Source organism: Eleutherodactylus coqui, chromosome 13 (genome assembly GCF_035609145.1).
Source record: "Eleutherodactylus coqui strain aEleCoq1 chromosome 13, aEleCoq1.hap1, whole genome shotgun sequence".
NCBI classification, from domain to species: domain Eukaryota; kingdom Metazoa; phylum Chordata; class Amphibia; order Anura; family Eleutherodactylidae; genus Eleutherodactylus; species Eleutherodactylus coqui.
Genome location: NC_089849.1, coordinates 98570821 through 98589398, shown reverse-complemented (window position 1 = coordinate 98589398; position 18578 = coordinate 98570821). Strand labels below are relative to the sequence as shown.

At 44.6% G+C, this 18578-nt stretch overlaps 1 protein-coding gene across 3 annotated transcripts in view; it reads left to right on the top strand.

Annotated features, from left to right (window-relative positions):
- The window catches only part of SPAG9 (sperm associated antigen 9), a 79408-nt gene that overhangs the window by 27486 nt on the left and 33344 nt on the right, over nucleotides 1-18578 (top strand). For 2 of the 3 annotated variants that reach the window (XM_066586615.1, XM_066586614.1), the window contains exons 2-4: nucleotides 1962-2082; nucleotides 4339-4409; nucleotides 6213-6307. In XM_066586615.1, the coding sequence (XP_066442712.1) occupies nucleotides 1962-2082; nucleotides 4339-4409; nucleotides 6213-6307 (287 nt within the window). Of the gene's footprint in view, nucleotides 1-1961; nucleotides 2083-4338; nucleotides 4410-6212; nucleotides 6308-12259; nucleotides 12436-18578 lie in introns of those variants that run through there. The other variant, XM_066586616.1, reaches the window with a different exon arrangement.

Below are 18578 nucleotides of genomic sequence, written 5' to 3'. Positions count from 1 at the left end.
TCTGCAGGAGCTCACATCACCCCCCCTGCTGGTTCAGTCTAAAGTGAGCAGGTTTTGTGACGATGCATTGTAGGACATGGGGTTTCGACCTGAAAGTGATGTTGGGCGCTCTTCTATGCAGGGAGTTTGTGTAAGCAGTTCTCTAATATACTTTGCAGATATTGGCTATTAAACACACGGCGAGGTAGTCTGGCTATGTTTTGTGCGAGGGACCTTCATATGTAGCGGAAATGGTGTGGAAAACTTGTACCAAAATCCCCCAAATCTTCACGGTGGTAGCGGATCTGGAGCGAACCTGACTGCTTATGGAAGTGTGAAATCTGCTGCAGATCCAACCAATGGTGCGGGTATTTACACCGTGTTTACTTGAAAATGGATGTGGATTATCCATTGCTGAAAATCTGCCACAATTACGCTGCGTGTGAAATACCCCAAGGGAGGGTATGGGCACACAGTGGAATTCACCTAAAAACAAAAAACATGTTAATATTCACTGCATTTCAGTACAGAACTTCTTGCAGAGTTTTCCCTCCCACTGGGCAACATCTGTATGCGGAATTCTGATGAGAAGACTAAAAAGATGACTTTTTCTTTCTTTGTCTCTGCATTGGAATTCTGCACGCGGATTTTGACGCTGTTTTATGAGGCAGCATTTGCCCTGAAACTTTCGCAGTCTGCCATGTGAACAGACCAGACGGGCGTGTATGAGAGATGGGGGGTATCACCGACTCCACAATCCACCTCGAACTGAATGAGATTCCAAACATCGGCTCGGATTTTGATGCAACTGATTTCATCCTTTCAATAGAAGGGGTGAAGTCTGCTGCGGATCCGCACCCTTGCTGCTGCATGTGAACATACCCAAAAGGAGTACTCCGACTAGAAACACTACCGCCTATTCTCTGGATTAAAGATCGCTAAGGGCCCAATTACTGGAATTCCCCCCCCCCCCCCACCTTTCCTCCAAATCACTGTCCCCCCTTTCCCCCCCCCCCATCTGTAAGACCATATCTAGTAGGTGGTTGCATCGGCTCAGCCGTCGGTCTATGGGTTCTAGAGCCCTTCAGTACATATCTGGCTTGGCCAGCGCCTTGGACTCTGCACTTTTTATGAGAAATCAGATGAGAAGTCGTGTAACCATGGGAGCTTGATGTTATCTGGCACCCTCGTCCCAGTGCATTGTGGGCCACAGGGCCGGTGTGATGATCAGAAGGTCTGTGTCTTGTGATGGTCAGGAGCCGCGGTGTACATCCGCCCTGCTAACAGATGGAGTTCTGTAAGGGCATTTATCTGAAGGAGTCATGTTGGCTTGGGAACGTTCTCTGAAAAAATAAACTAGGGACATTTTTGTTTGTAAGAATTGTCCTTGAAGCGCTGCCAACCATGAGAACGGGTTATTCCCATTATTGGCTGTATTTATATGGAAAGGCTGGGTGACGCCCCATATGGCTGCCATTAGATTGCCACCCAGCTTTCTTAGAATCCTGAATGATTATACCACGCCTCTATCAGAGAAAGGTTGGTGCTGATCCTGTACTGCTGGCAGGTTTATTGTCACCAGAGATGTATCCAATAGCCGAAAGTCATTTTTAACTCTGATGGAAGAGTAAGACTAAGGGGCATGTGGTTTTTTTTTTGTTTTTTTTTTTCCCCCTTTTATCAGCTTTTTTACATTAAATATGAATTGGGTAATCTTACAGTTTTTAACCATTGCTGATGCAGGAAATGTTTCCAGAATTGTATATGATAGTGGTGCGCCACCTAGTGTACATGTTAAAGTATGATACAGGAAGTCGCTACAGATTACTGTCTTGTCTCAATTGTTTTTTAGCATTGTCTCTTAAAAAATAATTGCTAATGCAGCCACTCGCTACAACATGACACACATAGGGGGAGGCGACCTGAGAAAGAAGGCCCGAAGGATTTCTTAATTAATCTATTACACTTTTTTTTTTCTTTAGAAATTCATTGAATTTGAAGATTTGCAAGAACAGGATAAGAAGGATTTGCAGGTTCGGGTTGAATTTTTGGAATCTCAAACCAGACAACTTGAGCTGAAAGCAAAGAATTATGCAGATCAAAGTAAGATTCCATCTTCGGTATTTATTTTATTCAGTTTGATCTTAAAGGCTTTTCCTGCGATGGTAAAGGCCCTTTTACACAGAACGATTATTGCTCAAAATTCGTTCTTATAAAATATCACTGGATCGCAAGCTTGTTGTTCGTGTAAACGCTCCCCGCTCAGCACTTCGCATAGGAGGTGAAGCGCTGAGCGAGAAGCCCTCAAGTCAGCGGCAAGTCTTTATGTGTAAACGCTCTGCATGAGCGCTAATGTTACCGCTAAGGTCGTCAGGCTTGCGCAGTCGTTTAAAAGACCTGTCGGCCATGTAAAAGGGCCTTAATTGTATAATGTTTATGGCGGAGACTTTCTACTGTGCATTACAGCGTATTTCACGCACGCTGGTGGTCTGTTATCTGCATATAGCCCCTTTGTTCTCCTGTGGGACTGCAGCTGAATACAATGTTATCAGTGCTCCCATGGAAAATCACAGCATGCGGTCCCTGCTATCAGCTCTCCAGCTGAAAGATAGATTTTAAAAACTCAACTAAAATTATCGTTCGAACGAAAAGCAAACAATGGTACCATTTACACGCAACAATTATTGTTCATAAGACCTAATTATCACTCCTTTTGAGCGATAATCGTTGTATGTAAATGGTGCTTTAAAAAGGTTGTCCGACTTAAAGCTCATTTACACGCAAATACAATCTTTCAGATGATTGAAAGATTGGAAGTTCTGGCGATCATCTTGAATAAAGTGCAAATGGACAGTAATGCCCATTCGCACTTAACTTTATTTGCATGTAAATGAGCCTCCAGGGGCTGCTTGCAGAACACAGCAGGTGGTCTGAGCTCTGCTATAAGCTCATTTGTTCTCGAATGGGCTGTCAGCTGAATACAGTGTAATTGTAAGTGCCTCCCATACAGAACACAGCCTGCAGTCTGTTATCTACTCTGGCTGAACAATGGATTGTAAGCTCATCGTTCAGCCGAAGAGTGAACGATGGTAGCAGTCGTCTTGGTTTCCTTTTTTCTTTAAACTTTCCGCACTGTCACTCAGCGACGTTGCACATATGCAGTGCACAGCATTTACTGCGTGCCCATTTATCGCATGTAATACGCGGTAAAATAGAAAATGCTGCGTTTTTTCCTACGTGCGTATAATACGCAATGTATATACGCAAATGTGAATGAATCTATGACAATTAATGTACTTTCATTGGATCCATTCACTGTGTATTATGTGCGTGTAATATGTGATTAAATTACGCTAGTGTGAGCCTGCCTTTACAATTCTTCAGGATTAGAAAAACATGGCTGCTTTCTTCCAGAAATAGTACCGCACCCGTCTATGGGGTTGTGTCTGGGATTGCTGCTTGGCTCTATTGAAGTGAAGGGGACTGAGGTACAATACCAGACACAACTGATGAAAGGGTGCAGTGCTTGTTTCTGGAATAAAACGGCCATGTTTTTCTAAAGGCCCATTTACACGCAAAGATACACTTTCAAACGATTGAACGTTTTAGCGATCATTTTACACTAGTGTTAATGGACAAGAATGTTCATTAACACCTTTATCATCTCCATTTGCATGTAAATGGGCCTTCAGGAGCTGTTTGAAGAGCCCAGCGTTTGATAAAACACACGCTGGGCTCTGCACACAGCTGCATTGTTCTCGTTGGGGCTGCCAGCAGAATACATTGTAGTCTCCCGGCTCCTGTAGAGAACACAGCCTGTGGTCTGTTGAGAGATACTTTATCTCTCTATGGCTGAATGATGGATTTTAAGCTCATCTTAAAATCGTCGTTCAGACGAAAAGTGCATGATGGCAGCGTTTTCACGTAACGATTATCACTCATTTTGGTCGTTTGAATGAATTTTGAGTGATAATCGTTGCGTGTAAATGGGCCTAAACTGTAAACTACTTTCTTGTCAGCCGCTTGTACTGTACACACACATTACGTCTCTATATCTAGATCTCTTATCCATACACACCCCTGTCTATTCATACATATGTATCCCTCCATTACATACAAACCTACAGATGTGTACCTATACATGCAAGCGCTGCGGAATAAGTTGGCGCTATACAAATACATATTATTATTACATGCATGCTTTTACAGATTGCTGTACACAGCTCTCACTGACTGATAACTAGATGCCGCCTTAGCTCTGTGTAAAGATCTCTTGCAGTGTCCTCCTCCAGGTATAACATACTTACATGACACCGCATTGTTTTCATGGGATATAACGTCTGGCTTTTCATCTTTCAGTCAGTCGGTTAGAGGAGAGAGAAGCAGAACTGAAGAAAGAATACAACGCTCTTCACCAGCGGCATTCAGAGGTACGGGAGGCACTCCGAGCTACATAATCCCCATCGGGATGATTATGGGGGGCCATTATATGGGTGGGATTCACATTGGTTGACCGTTTATTTGTAATTATAGTGTTTGATTTGAGTGAAGTCTAGATCCTCTTTTGTGAGAAACATTAGTGGAGAATTGCTTGAATAGCTGTTCCCTAATTAGAGTATTACCGGAATCTCTTCTCACAGTGGACAGAAAAATCTAAAAAAAAAAGAAAGACTGTGAGGAAATAATGCAAGAAGCAATGCGCCTCTTAAAGGGGTTGTCTGGTTTATGCAAATATTATTTCAACAGGCTTTTCATGTCTAAAAATAACAAACGGGGTGTTACAGGCTGCTGCAGCCTGTAATCCTTACTTACAGCAGAGGGGAGAGCTGGACATAGTGAGGAATTGGGAAAGGTGAGTATAAGCAGTTTTTTTTTTTTTGTTGTTTGTTTTTTTAAGACACTGGGAGCCTGTGGAGATAATAGTTGAAAAAAGCCGCATTTACATGCAACGATTATTGCTCAAAATTCGTTCAAACGATGGCATATGAGCGATAATCGTTGTGTGTAAATGCTACCATCATTCCCTCTTCAGCTGAACGATGAGCTTACAATCCATTGTTCAGCCAGAGTAGATAACAGACTGCAGGCTGTGTTCTGTACGGGAGCGCTGATTACATTGTATTTAGCTGACAGCTCATGCGAGAACAAAGGAGCTGATTGCAGAGCTCAGACCCCCTGCTGTGTTCTTCAAGCAGCTCCTGGAGGCTTATTTACATGCTAATAAAGTGTGAATGGGCATTACTGTCTATTAGCACTTTATTCAAAATGATTGCTAGAACTGTCAATCTTTCAATTGTCTGAAAGATTGTCTTTGCGTGTAAATGAGCTTTAAGTCGGACAACCTCTTTAAAGCACCATTTACATACAACGATTATCACTCAAAATGAGCTCAAATTTTGTCTTTTGAATGATGGTTGCAAATTTTTTAAAATCTATCTTTAGGCTGGAGAGCTGGTAGCAGGGACCGCATGCTGTGATTTTTCCAGGGGAGCACTGATAACATTGTATTCAGCTGCAGTGCTGTGGGAGAACAATGGGGCTGTATGCAGATAACAGACCACCTGCTGTTGTCTGCATAGAGCGAAGGGAGGCTCGTTTACATGCAAATTAAGCTAATAAGCAGCTTATCCATAATGATCACTCAAACTGTCATTCACCCTATCTTTTGAACAAATTTTGAGCGATCATCTTTGCATTTAAATGGGGCTTTAGTTTATAGTGCTGTTGCATAGGCCCCTTTTTGAGTACAGTTGCACCTAAACTAAAAATGAATGAAGGGGCTTCCCTAATTCTTGTGGAATACATTTTGGGGGGTTTAAATTACCACTGAGCTTCAACAGCGGTTCAAATGCTTTATGGATTGTTACTGTATCCCCTAGTATGGAAATGGCAATGGTCCAAGTTCACGGACGAGCTCTGCTCTTGTTGTCTTCTTGGGTAGAAGAGAGTTGACTTTTTATTGTCTGTCTAGTGCAGTGGGTTTTTTTTTCTCCCCCTGGGGGAGTGTATTCTGCTTTCTCTTATAAATGAGGGTCACAATATATGTGTGTGTGTGTGTGTGTGTGTGTGTGTGTGTGTGTGTGTGTGTGTATATGTGTAATGCTATATATATATATATATATATATATATATATATATATATATATATATATATATATATATATATATATATATATATATATATATATATATATTTATTTATTATACCAAATAACAGGTGATTATTCCTACAGATAATCCACAATTATATGGAACACTTGGAACGTACCAAACTACAGCAGCTCATAGGGACTGACCAACTGGAATCTACTATGCACAGTAAAATTAGGTAAGATCTATGTAGCTGTAACATAATGGAAGTGCCGGGAGGAGGGGACGTCCCAGCCCCCAGAGTGGCTTTTGTCTGTCGGGGAGAATGGCGCCATTGTATTTAAATCCAGGAACAATGCTTGGGCTGATTCAGAAAAGCTGGATGAATGATTGGAATTCAGTAGGGGGGGAGAGCTGAAATGTGCAGAAAATACAGCCAACCCTGCCCCCCCCCCCCCCCCCCCCACGATGCCTGGCTTATGATCTGGGGATAATGGTTTAATATTAATGTATGCAGGCACCAATATAGAAATGCCTGCTTGGCGGTGAAATATGATGGCGCTGTATCATTGATGATAAAAGTATGCATGGTGGTTTAATCGTAAAGGGTAACTACCACTGCGGGCACAACTGGCGAAGCGTCTGGCATACAGGCTGAGGAAGCAGAGCCTACAACTGGGGTTCCCCGTTTGGTATTTCCTAAATCTCTGTATCAGGCCCTTCAATTGGCATAAAGTGCCTGTAAAGTCTTCGCCCTCCTTGGGTTTTTCCTGTTGTGTTACATCCTGGAATTATCATGGATTATTGGGATTATCTCATTTGCGCGTCATGCTGACCATTTTAAAGGTAAAAAATATTTTTGTGGTGCAAATAATTACGACAAAAACAGAACTTTACTGTGCAGATGTATTCACCTCCCTGAAAATAATTACACATCTGAGGGCCCTTGGACACAAAAGAAGTAACTTAAAAAAAAGAATGTTGGCTTGTTTGAATTTGAAGGATATTGGTTCAGTGTAAGCACGGCCAGCGATTGATTGAGAAGTCTTTCACTTCTTGTTTGTCCATTTTATGCAGGCTTAAAAATCATTGTTCTCTTGTTTACAGATCATTGCGTGTAAAAGGCAATCATTTAAGGCTGGTTTAGACACAACGATTATCACTCAAAAAATCTTTTGAGCAATTTATTGAGTGATAATCGTTGTGTGCTTTCTTATAGCACAAGGTGATCGCTCAACGTTGGAGCGATCACCATGCGCTCCGAGCGGGGGATGCTGAAGACAAGCGGGGCTGCTTGTCTTCTGCATTGAGCTGTTCCCTGCTCGAAGCGCCCGGCTGTTATACAGCGGAGCGCTCAGAGTGGGGTATGAAGAACCCAGCTGGACTGCTGTGTTCTTCATACCCCACCTGTCTTCAGAGAGCGGGATATATCTGGAATAATAGTATCATCTGTATCCCGCTGTGAATTCCTGATAACTGATCGCTGATCTTTCATGCTGATCTTTTCAGCACGATGTCAGTGCAGTTAGACACAAAGATTATCGCTCAAAAGATGGCTTTGAGCGATTTTTTTTTTTTTTTTTTTTTTTTTTAAATTATTTATTTATTTATTTTTTTGAGCAAAAATCGTTGTCTAAAAGGGATTTTAGTCGTTCACATTCAGCGGTACAGAGAATGTGAACGACTGAACGAGTTATCTGCCTGTGTAATCGGGCTGCACAGGTGAACTCCGTCATCATTCGCTTGTGCAAACAATAAATTGCTCAGTGTTAAAGGAGCCTAATGGCCCATTCGCATGGGCAATTATCGTTCAGAATTGTTCACACTCCCGCAGTGATAATCGTCCCGTATGAACGCACGCAGCGACTGAGCGAGAGTTGTTTAGTTTCTGCACACAGAAACTCTGCTTACAGTGAATGGAGGCAGCGGGGGGAAGCGCTCCCCGGCCCCCCAGCCTCTGACGGCAGCGGTTACAGAGATGCCAGTGATACTCACTCCTGTAGAACGGCACAGGAGGGAGCTTCACTAGGACGCTTCCTTTGCCCAACAGCTCGTCCCGTGTAAATGGGGCATAAGTCTCCTTTGGTATGTTTTTATTAGGTTAGCACGGCTAGGCACTGGTATTTTTACCCATACTTCCAGACAAAACTGCTCCAATTCCTTCAAGTCAGATGGGTTGCATTTGTGTCTAGAAGTCTTCGAGTCATGCCTCTGATTCTCAATTGGATTGAGGTCTGCGCTTAGTCCAAGACGTCTCAATATTTCCCCATGAAGCAATCTGTGTAGCTTTAGGATCGTTGTCTTGCTGGAAGGTGAACCTCTGTGCCAATCTCAAATCTCTGGTGGACAAAGAGGTGTTCCTTGTATTTACTACCATCCCTCCTTGTCCCTGCAAGATGATTAGCATCCCCACAGCATGATGCTGCCACCACCAGGTTTCACTGTGCAAATGGTGGTCTTGGGGTGATTGGACACTCTTCGGTCTGCCGTAGAGATGCCAGGGAGAAGACGTGCACAGAGCAGACCGAAGAGAGTCACAGTGCAGGAACACGGAGCCCAGTGAGCGTTTGTGGTTGAAAAAACGTGCAGTGCTTTTTCTTCCGGTATCCTCAGCTGCATCTGCGACTGATCCTCTGGCCGCAGGTTCCAGCGCCGATGTGAAACCAACCGTAGGCGACTTTTACACAAGTGTGAATCTCGCACGAGTTTTGAATTCTTTTGAATTGAGTCATGCACATGAGCGATGTTTCCCCGATGCTGCAAGGGGAAAACAAATTGCTGCATGTTCTATTTTATTTTTTTTTGCATTTCAATGGGGACCCTAAATACATTGCACAGCACTCGCATACCATACCATGCGATGCAAGGTTTCCTATTGAAATCAATGTTAAACGCTTCTATCTGATCATTTCGCATGAAGATCAGAATGTCACAGAAGCGATGCAAGGCATCTTTGCCTGAAAAACGGCTTGCATCGATGGGTAAAACGAGTTTCTTGGGTCCGATACCGCGCTCGCCCCTGTGCCACCAGCCTTAGGCCACTCTCGCACACACAGGTTTTTACAGCGTTGACCGTGGCATTTAAAACGATGCACTAAATGCTGTAAAACGCCTCCACTGGTGTCAATGTTTGTAACTCCGCGACTTGCAAATTCTGTCTGCTCTATTCTAGTGCGTTTCAGCGCTTTTAAACGCAACTCATCCCCGTTTGTAATGATGAGGTGCATAAAAAAAACTGTCAGACGTGTCAAAATGCCACGTTTTAACAGACACCTATGTGGGAGCAGCCTTTGGGCTCGTGTTCACAACTGTATTTTCGAGTGTAACTAGTGTGTTGCACGAACGCGTGATACGCGGTAAATGGAGTCAATGGACTTTCTTTGATCTATGCACGTGTATGTATAGACACTGTTGAAGATACACACATGAAATAATTCCAGCATGCTCTGTTTCTCTGTGTACCATGCAGCGTGAGCCCAATACACTTGGATAGGCTGAGTCCGATACGCTGTCCGTATGCAATACATTGTGTATGGGCAGCATTTTCATACACAGGCCTGCTCTGAAACGGGCGGGGAATAAAAAAAAATCACACTGCATGACCGTGTGCGTGTGATATGCAGGCATGTGCTCACGTAGCCATCCGCGGTCTATGCTGGCGGAGCATATGTTTACAAAATGGGTAAATTGCTGCTGGGAGACCCGCAGTGTTGTACGCCTACGCCCGTGGGCATGAGCCCTTATACTGACTTTCAGCGACACTTTGTACACAGGGGAACCACATTCAACTAATTGTGACTTGCGAAGTTCCCTTGTTTGACCTGACCTTATTAAGAAGTTTCATTGCACTCACAACTTTTCAGTAATAATTTGTTCTTTTAACCCCTTAAAGACCAAGCACCGTAAATTTACTGCACTTGGTCCTGGGCTTGAACCCCTTGAGTGGCGGGTTTCCTACCACCCTGTCGTGCCCACCAGGGCAGGTTTTTTTAAAATGGTCTAATCATTGAATTTCAACTAATTTTGCAGTTGCGTCTCAAAAGCCATAACTTTTTCATTTTTCCATTGACATGGCCATATGAGGGCTTGTTTTTTGCGGGACAAGTTGTGATTTTTTAAACAGGGGGGAGGAAAAAAAGAAATGGGGAAAAAAGAAAAAAAGGGGCCATGTCATTAAGGGGTTAAATAATGTATTAACTTCTCTTGGTCATTACGACGCATGGATACCACATGTGTGATTGTATTTTTGATTTCTTACAAAGTAAAGGGAGACAAGTGTTTTTATTTTTTTAAATAATTTTTTTACTTTTTAAAAAAATTTATTTTTTTTGTCCCTTTAGGGGACTTCCACAGGGACCCATCAGGACCCCCTGATCACATTCCGGGGGTCCGATGGTGACAGCCCTTTACATGCTGCAGTCACATAGACTGCCACATGTAAAGGGTTAACACAGCAGAGATCGGAGGTTTTCTCTGATCTCTGCTGTAAGAGCTGGTACCTAGCTGTCCTCTGACAGCTAACAACCAGCTCTCCCTGCCACAGAGACCATCGGCTTGCTTCTGACAAGCCGATGGTCTCTATGGCAACCTGTAAACAAAGCAGGAGATTGCCTGCATATCTGCAATATCTTCTGCTGGTTTTTCAAAGCCCTTGCACTGCTCTGTGTGGGTCTGTGCAGGCAGAGCACACTGTCACAGCTTGTGGCATTGTGCTCTGCAGCTCCCATAGTGATACATAGACCGGAAATCTTCCGGGCTATATCACTATCGGCAGTGGGGCTCGTCCCGGAAAATTTCCGGGCATGCCACTCAAGGGGTTAATCCCCGCCGATAGCAAAAATACAGAGCAGGATTAAAGCCTTGCTGCTGCAATCAAGCAGGAGCAGGACCGGTTGTCGGCTGTTAGTCACAGCTGAGAACCCAGAGAAGAGAGAAGCGTTTTTAAACCGCTTATGCCTTTTCCTTTTCCTGGTACATAGCACTCTATGAATGCTAACTACGGTAAAAAGTGAAAGTAGAAGATTAACCTTCACTATGCAACCGCCAGGTCCCCACAGCTCTGCCAGTGACTGATGTCCCTGCAGGGGGATGTTGTCCCCTGTAACTGGGGCTCCTATGGATGCCCTGGCTACTGGGGGACAATGTCCCACAGAGGTCTTGTATGACATCATGGGGTTACATAAATGGTTACAAAAATATATAACAAAATTACAGAATAAAATAAAAATATATACATAAAACGAAAATGACCCAAAACCAATGCCAACCAAAACAGTCACCATCTGTGCCCTGTACTCCAAAACCATACATATTATATATCAAAGCATCCAAAACAAAATGAGGAACTCGTTCCTGTATTTTATTTCAGCATAATTCTACCAATTAAAAAATAAAAAATATATATATATCTCTATCAGTAAAACTGGTAAAGTCCTTAAAAAGGGGTCTGATCGTTTTAGGTTAAAAAAAACAGCCTGGACTTTAAAGGGTTAAACAACGTGTTTTTTTTGTTTGTTTTTTTTCTATTCCACTGTAAAAACTTGGACTTTTTTCTGAGGTTCATTACAGAAAAGCTGAAATAAAATCCATTTTTATTTCTGGGTGCAATACAGCAAAACAAGACAAAAACGGCAAGGGGGTGTAAACCTTTACACGGCACTGTACCCAGTGCTTCGGTTTGTTTTGAGTCAATAAGTGTATTGTGTAGTAGTTTTGTATGTCTTGACATTGCTGTTTTTCTGCTCTGTAGATTGTCTTTGTGTCTATTAGTGTTGCTGTTATGTTTATTTTGTGGTATAATTTATATACCATATCTGACTTGCTGTGTATTGTAGCCAGCCTGTCTTTGGCACTACAAGCTCCAGCATCCCCCAGCCCTCTGCTGCCTCCGGATGCTGACGGTTGTGCGCTGACACTCTGCATTGGTGACAGTTACCTTGGTGTGTGGCTGCCCCCTCTGTGAAGTCCCCTGAGAGCTGCTGCGCAGCGATTGGCTGCAGCCTGGTAAAGAGCGGATTCCCCCCTCATTTATTACTGAGGGTGATGTCATCGCTTCGGGTCTGCTGCAGAAGCTCACACAGCGGCTATCCATGGCATTGCTTTTGTGGCATCAGCTGAATGACAGAGCCTCGGAAGAGATCGCTTACATCCTTGTCTGTTGGGCGGCTTCTTTGATACCGACGTGCCACCATGCCAGGGCAGAGCCATGAGTCCCAGATGCATGCTTCTGTTTGTGTTTGGCTTTGTTGGCGGGGCGGTGGTTATTAATTCTGCCATCCTGGTCTCTCTCTCCGTTCTGCTGCTGGTACATTTTTCCTTCTCTACGGGCTTGCCGGCCTTGACGGAGACCTTGCCAAGGATCCTCAGGTACTTGGGCCTTGCTGCTTCTTTCTGTCTGCCTCTTCTTAACCCTCCGACTGCCAGCTACCCACCTGACATCCATAGCTGGCCGTGTCTGACCATACACCTGTAGACGGCCAGGTTCCTGCATTGTGTTGTGTACAAGCACAGGGGGATCTGATTATATGAACCCACGATAGTAAAACTGTCATTTATAGGATTCGAAGTGCTTGGTCTTCTTTTAATCTTGCTTTCGCCACGGTGTTCTGCAATCATTCGGATGTGGATCTCTTGCTATTTTTCGGCTGTTTTCAGCTTTTTAGGCTATCCCTGGTTGAATGGGTCCTATTATTTTATTTCATTTGCGCTCTTTCAGTTCCCATTGTTTTCTGTGGGGGTCAGCAGTACAAGCGCTGTGATTTTCCTTTTCTGCATACAAGCTTAGGTTAGTGTTGTGACTCTTTTGTTGTATTCTTGTGATGGTTTTGACAAGTGTTACATGTTTGCAGCATCAGAATGGTTGATGAGGTGATGTTTCTGGTCTCCTGTGATCTGTGGTGTTCGTCTGCCGTAGTCTGCATGCAGTGAAAATGTGCTTTGTAACGAGTGCGTTAGTGGCGTATCCAGCAGTAGACACATTGTTTGGGCTCAGTAAATGGCAGGGATATGTACATTTTCCATGTCGGTGACTTGCATCATATACAGCAATGGAGGAGGTGACATCCTGCAGGTCACTAGGGGCTTTAGAAAGTCCTGGGACTGTGAGGCCTACAGCCCTATGACGAACCCCACTGAGCCGGCTCTACTGATCACTGCCTCTTATGTTAACGCCAAAGGGGCACTAACTTTTGAATATTGTTTTCCAGTTCATATACAATATTGTAATTACTCTGTAAGCCTTTTGCTTTTCTTCTGTTCTAACGTCAGGCTTAATTCTGTATGCTTTTGTTATACATATTTTGTAATAATTTTATGGCAGTAATGGGAGGGCTTCCTGACTCATCCATTATAGCCGCTGCTCCCGCTCTGGAGGATGTCCTGCCTCCGTATGTTTCCCAAATGCCCTTTTAGGACTCCATAATGCTTTCTGCAGAGACAACTGTTGGTCTTCTCATCAGCTGGCAATTAAATGGAGTGTTCAAATAGGATGGCCCCTTTAAGCTGCCCGTAGACAAGTGATTATTGCCCTTTGTGAAGGAAGTTCAGATTTTTGCCGGTTTCCTATTATCTCTCAGGCTGCTGGATGTTGCATGTCTCTGCCGTCTCCTCTTTGTTCCGCTCCAAGTATCAGGAGCGTGTCTGCTGTGGTGCGTTGTAGGGTATGTCACTGGCCAGTAAAGAGTCTGTAGGTGTTCTACAGCCGGGCATGAATAGGATTTATCTCAGCTAAGTGGCTGGAGGCGGGTCTGTCAGCATACTGCTGACAGATTCCAAGTAGCAACTGGCAGAATTGTAAATACAGCTCTGGAGATGAAAAGTGATGTAGATCACCAGGAAAGGAATGCTCATGCCATATTAGTTGTCATCTGCCTGTTCTAACTTGGATCCTGTCAGAACTGAAATGGATAGGGGAATTTTTGACATAATAGGACGACTCACACTTTTCATAGGGCCTGGCTTGTATTGGATGCAAATCCGGCAGGGAGGCGGCTTGTCTGGGAGCTGAAGGTGAGGAGTATGAGCAGAGGAGGAGGTCGGCACGGGCAGGCTATGCATGAGATGTGGCGTTCTCTGTCCCACACTCTGGCCGTCGCAGCTTCTTTTGGAGTGTTGAACTGTCACTCATTGGGGGGAGTGATATGATGTCTTGTAAGATCATTAGTGGGTAGTTTTTAGTAATGTAATGATTGGAAATACATAGTAAAATTCCTTATGTTGCTGCACAGCCCTGCTTAGCACTGTAGACTTCTCTGTGTGCGGTTGTACTTTGTCATCCCGCCCCTAGAAGAAGTTGTCATTTTGTTGCAAAACTCGGCATGCAGTTACATAAATGATTAGTTGTGATGAACGGTTTTGTCTCCTGAGCCTAATAGTGGTTCCCCCCTTGGCCTATAAAAGGCTCTCGGAGGCTCCTTGTGTGTAGTGGCCTCTTCTTCCACTTGTATAGAGCTTGTTGACCACTAGACGCCTCTATGATGCAGAGAAGAGATTTCACCCCGTTACCAGAGTCTGAGAGGGGCGCATTATTGGGATGTGAGAAGCTGGATGGCACGTACACAAGGTGACTGGGCTTGTGACGCCCTCAACAGACAAGTAGAGGATTATCAGATTGTCCGATAAGCACAAGCAGCTCCAACTTCATTGTCCATCATCTAGAGACAGATGGCTCCATTGTTACAGGCTACTGTGTCTGTCGGAACCATTTCCAGGTTGCGGCGCCCATTAACTGTACAGCCTTTGACACCCACTGTCATCTCCATTCACGACACCACTGCAAACGGAAGTAGCCGGCTACAGAGTGGAATCGGGTTGTCTTCAGCAACTAATCCAAGTTCAGTTTGGGCACGGTCGATGACCGTGTTCCTGTCTGGAGACCTCAGGGTGCGCACCTCAATCCTGCCTTTGCTGTGGAGCAGCACACTGCCCCCTGCAGGTGTGATGGTCTGGGGGGACATCACATATGACAGTCACACCTAGTAGTTGTAGGAGGGACAATCGCAGCTCAGCGATATGTTCAGGACATCCTGCAACCACATGTGTTCCTCTCATAGCGGCTTCAGCAGTATAATGCTCAGCCGCACACACAAGGGGGTCACAGGAGCCCCCACAACATTGTCACACTTCTGTGGCCTGCCCGGTCGTCAGAAGCATCCCCAAGAGAACATGTATGGGACCATTTGGGACGCCAACTTCAGCAGCCTACAAGTTTGCACAATGTATAAGCTAAGCTGCATGAAATGTGGACCAAAATACCACAGGATAGCATACAGAACCTGTATGTCTCAATGCCCGCCCGTATTATATCTTGTATCATCTCTGGCTTAAATACAACAGGGTACAAGAGCCTCCATGCCCCCTATGTCACATTTTGTATCCAAGCTAGAGGTGGTACAACAGGGTACTAGAGCCTCCATGTCCGCCCGTATCACATCTTGCATCCAAGCTAGAGGTGGTACAACAGGGTACAAGAGGCTCCATGCCTACCCGTATCGCATCTTACATCCAAGCTACAGGGAACTAGAGCCTCCATGCCCACCTGTATCACATCTTGTATCCTAACTAGAGGTGGTACAACAGAGTACTAGAGCCTCCATGCCTGCCCGTATCCCATCTTGTATGAAAGCTAGTGGCGGTACAACAGGGAACTAGAACCTCCATGCCCATTTGTATCCCATCTTGTATCTGAGCTAGAGGTGGTACAACAGGTACTAGAGCCTCCATGCCTCCTCAATCACATCTTGTATCCAAACTAGAGGTACTATAGGGTACTACCGTACTACAGGGTACTACCGTAAAGCCTCCATGCGTATCACATCTTGTATCCAAGTTAGAGGCGGTACAACAGGGTACTAGAGCCTCCATGCCCGCCCGTATCACCTCTTGTAGCCAAGCTAGAGGCGGTACAACAGGGTACTAGAGCCTCCATGCGTATCACATCTTGTATCCAAGCTAGAGGCGGTACAACAGGGTACTAGAGCCTCCATGCGTATCACCTCTTGTATCCAAGCTAGAGGCGGTACAACAGGGTACTAGAGCCTGCATGCGTATCACATCTTGTATCCAAGCTAGAGGCAGTACAGCAGGGTACTAGAGCCTCCATGTCCACCTGTATCACATCTTGTATCCAAGCTAGAGGCTGTACAATAGGGTACTAGAGCCTCCATGCGTATCACATCTTGTATCCAAGCTAGAGGTGGTACAACAGGGTACTAGAGCCTGCATGCGTATCACATCTTGTATCCAAACTAGAGGTGGTACAGCAGGGTACTAGAGCCTCCATGTCCGACCGTATCACATCTTGTATCCAAACTAGAGGTGGTACAGCAGGGTACTAGAGCCTACATGTCCGCCCGTATCACATCTTGTATCCAAACTAGAGGTGGTACAGCAGGGTACTAGAGCCTCCATGTCCGCCCGTATCACATCTTGTATCCAAACTAGAGGCGGTACCAGCAAGGTACTAGAGCCTCCGTTCAAGTGTTTAGTTCTCCACCATAAATGCTCCTTTTGCTCTGATATTGTAATCGCTTACTTATATCAACGTTACAATCACACAGACACCTCTCCTAAGTGTTTGGTTTCTTTGGACAATGGGTGTATAAGAACCATTCACCATCTTCCGTAACGTCGCTCTCGAACTCGTTCTTTCTTCTGTAATTGAAGCTTAATCATTGTCTAATGAAGAAAGGCTGCAACTTTCAAATATACTTTGTGTCAACTTCCTGACTGTTTTCAATAGCTCTGCTTGCATTCACTGAGGGGGAATATTCTTTATACTCAGGTAGATCTGTTGTGTCCAGCGTCAGAGATCTCTCTATCCAACATGTTTATGTACAGTTTGCTGCTTCCTAGGAGGGTGATTGGCCACAATAAAGATCTGTTCATTGACGGACAAGGAATGTCTATCTGAAAGATTTGTAGTGACCGATTCGTCTTAAGTGATAAACGAACCTGGAAAAGGGCAGGTAGTTAGATTCTACAACCCTGTAATCTTGTTGCAGAGGGGCTGCTCAGGACACAGGGAACCCCTCCCTTTTCCAGGCCATTTAAATGCTGGGATCTGTGGCATCTGAAGGGTTAACGACTGGGATTCTGAGTTCTCTCTGATCCTTTGCACTGCAGCCAGGCGTCACCTGTCAGACAGCAGACATCCCTTGCGTATGGAATTAGCTTGGCTCCTGAGCCTGCTTCATATAACCCCTACGCTTCTCTTATGTGAGGTTTTGATCATGCTTCCCCCTTCTCTCCGTTCTGTTCTCCAGAAGTTCTTTAAGTCTTTACTGTTAAGATTTTTTGCTTAAGACCTTTTGCAGCCCATGTTTGGATCCATTCTATTTTATCAATGTCTTTCTGTAGGGTGAGGTCCCCAGAGCTAAACACTGCATTCTAGATATGGTCTCACCAGAGCTCTATACAGTGGGATCACAATCACCCTCTTTCTACTGGTTCTACTTCTAGCTATGCAGCTGAGCATACTACTTGCTTTCCCTATATCCTGACTGCCCTGTTGACTCCTGATGCTGTCAGGAATCTCTACCTCTAAATTCTTCCACTGTGAAGTTGTGACAAAGGGTTCTTTTACTCTGGAAGATGTCATGATGAATGCCCATCATTGAGATATGCGCTTATTTACCTGGCCTTCACACAGGCAGATGCAGAACGTATGGGAGATGAACGATCGTACCTATGATTGTCCACCATACAGTCTGCACTATAGATACAATCAGCTAATGAACGAATGTTTGCCCTTCTTGTTTGTCAGCTGTTTGGGCAGTGTGAAGCTTCACCCAGTCAGGCAAACCAATATTCCTATGAACATTCATGTCCAATCATCAAGCTGTGTAAAAAGCCCTTAACACAGAATTGCTGTTGGAATCCTCAGTTTGAGTATTTTTTTCTCCAAGTGCATTATTTTACACTTGGAAACATTGAACTGTAGATTCCATTGTTTTAATCTTTTAAAGCTAAATTAATTTCCATTTTGCAGACATCACCCGGAATGTCAACTCTAATACTCGCTGTTGTGTCATCGGCAAACGGACAAACCTTCTCTTATGTCACCTACAACATGTTGAAAAGAATAGGACTAGAGATGAGCGAGCGTACTCGCTAAGGGAAACTACTTGAGCGAGTAGTGCCTTATTCGAGTACCTGCCCACTTGTCTCTAAAGATTCGGGTGCCGGCAGGGGAGAGCGGTGAGTTGCGGGAGTGAGCAGGGGGGAGAGAGTGAGAGAGAGATTTCCCCACCACCCCCCGCCGGCACCCGGATCTTTAGGGACGAGCGGGCAGGTACTCGCAGAAGGCACTACTCGCACGAGTATTTTGCCTTAGCGAGTATGCGCGCTTATCTCTAAATAGGGCCCATCATGTAATTGGTGGACATCCACAGGACAGCGTGCCTGGGCCACCATTACTATTCAAGTACTATAAGCATCTAATTGGCACTGGTTTTATAATCACTGATGTCTAGTATGACCAATAGATCTGTTAAGGCCCATTTGCACGGAGC